Below are 7950 nucleotides of genomic sequence, written 5' to 3'. Positions count from 1 at the left end.
ACTTTAACAGTTTTTTTATGCCATACGGTTGTTTTTGTGTGTGTGTGTGTGTGTGCGTGTGAAAAACACAAGGGTTAAGGGTTAGGGTAACTTGTGCTAAAATCTGAGACACTGAACGCTGTAAATGAATCTTGTTTGAATTTCTTCTCAAATTTAGAACGAATAAGTAGGCTATACCTATTAAAACTAATTAAAAATCTTTCAAAACACAGTTCAGCATTTGACTCTGATTAACCTTAACAAGATTCTACATATCTTTTAAAATGTAAAGAAGTCCTACAGCCAACTTTGTGATTTGCTTAAACTGTCCAGCAAGCAGACATTATTCCAATACAAGTGGTGTTCTGTTAAAGGGTTCCCAATATCCAACAGGATTCTGCTGGATAAACTAGCTACAAAACAGCATATCTGATTCATTTTCGCAAGTGTGGTGACATAATTAGTATGTTTATGAACGCTACATGAATCTACCAACTTGTATCTGGTTGCATTCTTGGCCTAAAGGAAAGGGAACACCAAAAACTGTAAACCTGTTCTCCCTCCTGAAAACAGTTAAAGCCTCAGGCACTTTTACCCAGTTCAACGGAATAGTGTTCCAAACAAGGGTTTTTGAGCTGAAAAAGACATTTTTCATGATGAGGAAAGCTTCTCTGTGATTAGCATTTCTGTTTATAAACCTATAAGAGGCTTTTAATGTCCCCAAAATGTTATTAATGTTTGGTCTTTAATTTTGTTTCATAAAAATAATGTTCAGTCTGTAACGCTCTGTCAATATCTTGAAACTGTCATCGCAATTAAGAACTTTGAAAAACTAAAATATCTAAAGGGAAGAAAAAATCCTTTAAAAAAAAAGAATCAATATATTATGACAATATTTACAGAGATAAAACTGAACTGAATCAAGAATAGTAAGAGACATTTTTTATTAAACCTAATCATGACTTTTAATTTTTTCATTTTCATTTTAATCAAACTAATAGTTTACTTTTTTATGAAATCGCGTGTAGGTGCACAAGTGACATCTAGGGGACTATTTGAGTATTTTTCAAATACAATGTTAAACTTCAAAAACTGAAACGTTTACACACTTGTGCTCTAGCGTGATTTACAACAATCAGTATTGGAACATTTAACTCTACATTAAAGTCTTCTACATTTAGGTCTATATGCTGATACAATATATTTTATTTTCCCTTTTTTATTGCAGATTATTAGATTACAAACAATAGGTAAAATGCATTATGTATGTAGACCGTCACTACATTCAAATGCATTAAGATCTAAATGTCTGGGTATGAAAAGGAAAGTTCCTCATCAGATTTGCTTAAAAAAACCTCAGCATCTCAAATGCTCAAGTGATATTTCATTAACCTGAAAAGAACGTATGACGACATTACAAAACTACTTAAGATCCAGATTTCCCCTGTTTTCTCTCTTACTGGAATCTGAGTTTTATGTACCTCCCTTTTGCTCTCTGATTGGTCCTTTGTGTCTTTTTCTTTTCTGAGACTGGATGGCTTACATCTGAGCCTTGCCGTGTCCGAGCTTGTTCTCTTGGCCCACAAATACAAATCCCACTGCGGCAGAACAGCAAAAACAGCTAATATGCAGAGTCTGCTTCTTAGTTAGTCAAAAGAAAAAGAAAAACATTACTTAGACATTTTTTTTTCATTTAACAAAGAATGCACCAAATATACACTTTAGTCATCAGTATAAATTTACAGGATAAAAATATGTGCAGATCAAATATTAAACATTTACAATGAACAAAATGCTCATTGTTATAAAATAAGAAGTTTTGTAATTGTTTGTTTTTTTCATAAGATCTATACATTATTGTTTGTTGTTTATTTTTAAAGGGGAAACGTTAAAAAAAAGGGTAAATTTCTCATTTTTTTTAATTTTATTTTTGTCATGAAATTTGTTTCAGCAAAAACACCTTCAAGTCCAAACCTTTGCATGAAGCATCTCAAATCTGAAACGGAGATATTTAAAAAACAAAATAAAACAAAAAAAGAAACATCAAACATCTTAAATGTTACAAATCTCTAAGCTGTGTTTCGCTCGCTGGAATCTGACTGGTTTAGCACAGGTTTGTGTTCTTCCTGTTTGCTTTCTGATTGGTCCTTTGAGTCCGTTCTCTTTTCTGAGATTGGCTGTTCTGTGTCCGAGTCTTCATCAGAGTCTTCCTCATCACTGCCCTCTCCGAGCTTGTTCTCCTGGCCCACTGGCACAGCTCCCTTCCTCTGTGGCAGAACGGTAAAGAAAGCTTCCCGCCAGTCGCGTTTCTCCAGGAACGCTAGGATGATTTCAAAAACTGTGCCGGGGAGGGGGAAATGATTGGTTAATTTCTACTAGGAAACTTAAAAGTAGTATATTACAGAGGAAGTGTCATTTGAATAAATATGTAGAAAAAGGGGATATCTCACCGTGATTGACGGCAAGCACTTTTCGGCTATTCATCTTGACGAAACTGCCCAGCGGAAGCTGAGCATGAGCAATGCCAAGCTCTTGGGCTCGATTAAATGTGATTCCCTGTAATAAAGAATTTGAATTCCCCAAAACCAAGAGCTTAGGTGAAGCTTTTAATGACCTCAACATAAAAATAATAATAAAAAAAAAACAATGATAAGTGTCACTGTATATTAAGCTCAAAATAAGATCTTTATCTCCTTGCAAGCAGGGTAGTTTCGTTAGATACATGATCATGATTCGAGCGTAAATATTACGCTGACTTTTTACCAACCTACACTTTCAGGAAAAAAAGGTACAAAGCTGTCACCGAGGTAGTACCATAAGGTACACCTTTGTACCTTATTTACCCCTAAAAAAATACATATTAATACCTTTTGAAAGGGTTTTCCCCAGTAACAGTTTAGGGTCGTTCTAATAAGTCCCCATTACCTTATGGTGGTTGTGGTCCACCAGACCTCCAATCACATAGGCTTTGGCCTCATCCAGTTCTTGTAGCACATTGGGTGAATCAGAGGTGAGGTAGACTAGGTCCTCCTTCTTCATGATTTCATGAAATGCATCAGGCTTAAAATGGACATCCTACACCGCAGTGAAATTTAGATGAGATGCTTTAAAGGCATTGCTTTCCATTATCCAGCATCCATAGCTCAAATATACTAATTCTTTTGCTGCAAACTTTGACTCATGATTTGTGCAGAAGAACTGATGAGTTTTCTTGTGTGGGTCAACACAAAAGCATTGAATTATACATTTATTATAAATCTATTTAAATCCTTGAAAACGCCAGTTGCAGTTATGCATTTTGCATACACAAGCCAAAAATATATAGTTAGATTTATTTAAAAATATAAATCTTTTTTTAGCTAATAAATAGCAGTTTCACAGCAGCAAATCACATTTACTGTTAACTGACAATACAAACGTTTGTAATAGTTCTTATTAGAAGTGTCATTCATTCCACATCTTACCTTCCAGTTGACCCAACCTTTGTTAATTTCGTCCATGACTTGCTTTAACTGACCACCATGACTTGTAAGGTAAAACTGAGAATGTGAAACGGCAGTGTTAACTGAACGCTCACCTACTTTTGATCTTAAAGATCACATTTTTCTTATATCTATTTGAAGGAAACACTTGCCTGTACAGGATGCAATGTGCGTCGGTTCTCAGCATAGCTCCTTTGAATCTGCTTGTGAAGTTTCTTTACATCCTACATATCATGAAAACAATGTAAGCTTGATTAAATTTAGAGACTGATGAACATTAAAGATATAATTTTGTGTTGTTGTTTGTCATTCATTTTATTCTGTAAACAATGCGATGATGCTTCATACTAATTTATTAAACTGATGACTTTAACTAAAGCTGATGTTATTATAAAGGCATTTCTAAAGCACTGGGCTTTGTCTTACCTTGAGCACCATGAGGTTATCAAAGCTGCAGTCTATGACCAGTCTGAGAGAGCTGGGCTCTGCCGACCTGCGCAAACGCTTCTTTCCTGTCCACTCCACTCTGTCTTCAGCCTGCGCTTGTCTCTCCAGCTTCCTCTGCTGTTTCCTCTCTTTTCGCTTCTGTCTTTACATAAACAACTGAGAATTAAGCACTATCAGCAGGAACTGCTTGACCATGTAATAACAGAAACGTTTTACCATGCATTTCATCATTTTTAATGCTTACTTGCAGTGTAATCTTTTTATACTTTATACATTTTTTTTATCAAATTCTATTGAAACAAAGCTAAAACAAAACAAATCAAAACCAAAAATTACATAAAAAACTTTTTACATTAGAAATGTTGCTTTGATAACTAACTGAATGACCAAAACTGAAATAAAAATAAATCAAAACTACATAAAAATACTACAAGAAAAATTACAAAAGCATGTAATCAAACTAAAATTAAAATGAAAACGTAAAATATACAAATAAAAGCTAATTCAAAATATTAATAAATATTATAATATAATATAAACACTATTAAAATTACACCGCTTACTTGCGAAGTTCCCTCTGTTCTTCCCATTGTTGACTCTTAAGAAGTCTCTTCCTCTGTCTTTTAGAGAGTGTTTCAGTTTCTCCAGTCTGTGCGGTCTCATTTTCATCGTTTGCAGATTCACGGCTGCTCTCCTGCACAGCAGGTGTATCGGCCATATTGGTGGCCATTTAGTGTGAAGATCCTGGATCAGCAACAAGAAAACAAATGTTGAGAATCTTCCTCTTTTTTTATTTTTTTAATTCAGAATATTTCAATATCTCTATTCGATTGCATAAAAATGACTGACAAGAATATTGTTGAAATTCATAATTTATTTGGGCTTGAAAAATTACAAAATTGTTTTGTTGCCATTTGAGGGGAAGATACTTGAATGCTTTTTCAAGAGCCTTATAATAGCAGGTTTCAATAAAGGATAATAAGATGTTACTGAAGAACTTCTTAAGTGAATGGTTCAATTACTTATTGACTAGAGTGTCCCCATTTGCGTGAGTATTAGGCTATTACTCAATCAAATGGGACATTATTACTCACTCAAATAGGGACACACTGGTATGGTCAGTGAGTGAATCGTTAAAGTGAACCGATTCAAAAGATTTGATTCACTGAAATGAATCGGCATTCCAACTACTACTCAAGCAAACAAGTTAAACGCTACACACACGCACGCACGCGCACACGCACGCACACACACGCACACACACACAACCCGTTGGTTCAATATTTGACACAATCTGTAGTCACCGTTTGCGCGTTTTATTGTGACTATGATACCCAAAAATAGCTTTTTACCAAAGGCGGCAGCTCACAATCATAATGTCACTTTTAGGATAAGAACTAAGCATCATGAGTTCTTGACAGTCATTTTATTGTATCAAGGCACTACTTCCATATTACTTAACATGCAACCCATGTTAACGAAACATAGCTACACATCAATAAGTTTAAAAAATACACATAATTTCAGATCATCATAAAAGTGAAAAGTGACGTGACATTCAGCCAAGTATGGTGACCCATACTCAGAATTTGTGCTCTGCATTTAACCCATCCGAAGTGCACACACACAGAGCAGTGAACACACACACACTGTGAACACACACCCGGAGAAGTGGGCAGCCATTTATGCTGCGGCGCCCGGGGAGCAGTTGGGGTTCAGTGCCTTGCTCAAGGGCACCTAAGTCGTGGTATTGAGGGTGGAGAGAGCGCTGTACATTCACTCCCCCCACCCACAATTCCTGCCGGCCCGAGACTCGAACTCACAACCCTTCGATTGGGAGTCCGACTCTCTAACCATTACGCCAAAACAGATACATATGTCTATTAAAATCAGGCAAAACATGATTTAAACGAGCATGCCGACATAGGTTGTAAAATGTCTCATATAACAGAGATAACTGTGAATAGCAGAATTACAAATATGAAAGATTAAACTACCTCTAAACTGCTGTCTTTGCACTGCAGCGGCGCTTTCATCTCACGTGCGCTCGCGTGCTGCGTCATTTAAAAGCGACTCGTTCAGCGTGGGAGCGTCCACGGTTCGCCATGTTGATGAGGGCAAGTAAGGACGTTTTCTAAACGTAAAATAACGGCATTGTATATAAAATTGTATATAAAAATATTATCTAACCAGACACGTGTAGATAGCCTATATTCCGCAGAGAAATAAAACATACAGGGTGAAATATAGGCTATATTTAACCTAGAGGTATTGTATAAAGTTAAACTGTATATAGATATTGTGAGGGGAATGCTTTTTAATGCTAAAAATATGCCCTTTGGGTTGGTGTTAACCATAATTCATAAAATAACAATATTTAGCCTGTGCAAACTAATGCAAATATTGTTTTCTGTGCTGTTTTTTTTTTTTATCTTAAACACCAATATGATATGGAATGTGTGACAGCATGGCTTGCAAAATACCCTCCCAGCATATAATGTCACACCAGATTATGTGTCATGCACAGGTGGCCTAACTGAAATATTCTGCCATCCTTATAGCATGCAATTTGTCTGCACATATGTCGTTAAGAAACTTCAGAATTGGCATTTTTAAAAATGTAAGAAACATGAGAATAATAATTTAATTTAGATTGAATTTTTTACAATTTAAATTAAATTTTTAAATGTAATTATTAAATAAAATTTAATTTAATTTAATAAGGAGTCTTTGCTATTATTTAGTTTGTTTTGCTACCTACTGCTGTGGTCTACAAGAAGAAAAAAAGAATGCTTTAATAGAAAACAATATTAAAATTTAGTGAATTAAAATTCAGAACACTGCTGTTAGAGCATGTCTCCTTAGTGGAGATACCACTGATATTTAAGTTTACATTCCCATTGCGTGTGACAGACCTTTAACTAGACTATCACCTTTCACATTAGCACTTTGCAACACACATTAGCATATGGATTTGTTGCTTCCCACATATTAATTTTCCTGATCATAGGCACTTTATATAGACTTTCAAATATATTGCTGTCAGGGAGCTTAAATGGAGCTCTTAATATGCTTCTGAGCTCCACTATGGGTGGTAAAAATACTTTGTATGTTGACAGACAGTGTTGGCAAACAGTTTTAGGAGTGGTTTGCCAGAGCCATTCTTTTAATGCCATTATGCTTAGTAACAACGACTGATATGGGCTAGTAAACAACACCCACCTGCAGCACTCAGTGGAAAATTAGCAAATTATATATTTTTAAAAATTGTGCGTCGATAGGTGCTTATATTGCTTATAGAACAATTAACATTCTCAAAAATAAAATACAAAAATATAAAAAATAAAAGGAAGAAACAACAACAACAAAATCATGATATCAAGAATTTTTTTTTATTTTTCCTGTAATGTCAAATCAGACAACATTTCTCCCTTTTTGCATTCCTTTGTTTTGAATCTCAGTCTGTATTCTTTCTAAAACGCTGTAATGCATATTATCATCCAATATGACGCCTATCCATCTTCACACATACTTCTAACCATTGCAACATAACTTTGTCATCATTTAAACATTATTTATCAGGTGTAGCTTTTAAAACATTGATTGCTTATGATTAAGCAATGGACATTACAGGAACATTCAACTTTCAAATGTCGTCTTATGATATTAAGTGACTCCTGATTACATCACTAGGAGCTCTTTTAACATCTTTTGCACAGACCAAACAAAACCAACATAGAGCACATACCAAACAAATACATTTTCACATATTTATGCCATTGTGTTTCACAGATTTATATATATATATATCTTAAAATACCTTTGAGTAAACTTAGCCTTTACAGTAAATTTAAATGCGCTGAATGGTATTAATCTTATTAATCTGAAGACAACGCCACACCAAACTTTCTTAATGACAGCTTAACGGACTGGCCAGCAGCTCCAACAGCTGAAATAATGAATGAATTCACAAGTAAACTATAACATGAGTTATTAAAAACAAGCTATGTGCATCAAAAAAGATAAAACAGAGGATCCAGAT

General features: G+C 34.9%; 1 protein-coding gene across 1 annotated transcript; it reads right to left on the bottom strand.

Annotated features, from left to right (window-relative positions):
* Window positions 1-1939: 1939 nt before the first annotated feature.
* On the bottom strand, window positions 1940-6060 carry LOC109065196 (tRNA methyltransferase 10 homolog A). The gene is made up of 8 exons (XM_042727101.1): window positions 5906-6060; window positions 4472-4652; window positions 3888-4050; window positions 3614-3685; window positions 3444-3518; window positions 2905-3054; window positions 2430-2535; window positions 1940-2317 (listed from the first exon to the last, which is right to left on the bottom strand). The coding sequence occupies exons 2-8, from the start codon at window positions 4636-4638 to the stop codon at window positions 2049-2051; spliced, it is 1002 nt and encodes a 333-aa protein (XP_042583035.1). The 5' UTR covers window positions 4639-4652; window positions 5906-6060; the 3' UTR covers window positions 1940-2048.
* Window positions 6061-7950: the final 1890 nt, after the last annotated feature.

The sequence above is a fragment of the Cyprinus carpio genome, chromosome B7 (assembly GCF_018340385.1).
Source record: "Cyprinus carpio isolate SPL01 chromosome B7, ASM1834038v1, whole genome shotgun sequence".
NCBI lineage: Eukaryota > Metazoa > Chordata > Actinopteri > Cypriniformes > Cyprinidae > Cyprinus > Cyprinus carpio.
Note: the sequence above shows the minus strand (reverse complement) of the source record. Positions and strands in the feature narration are given on the sequence as shown.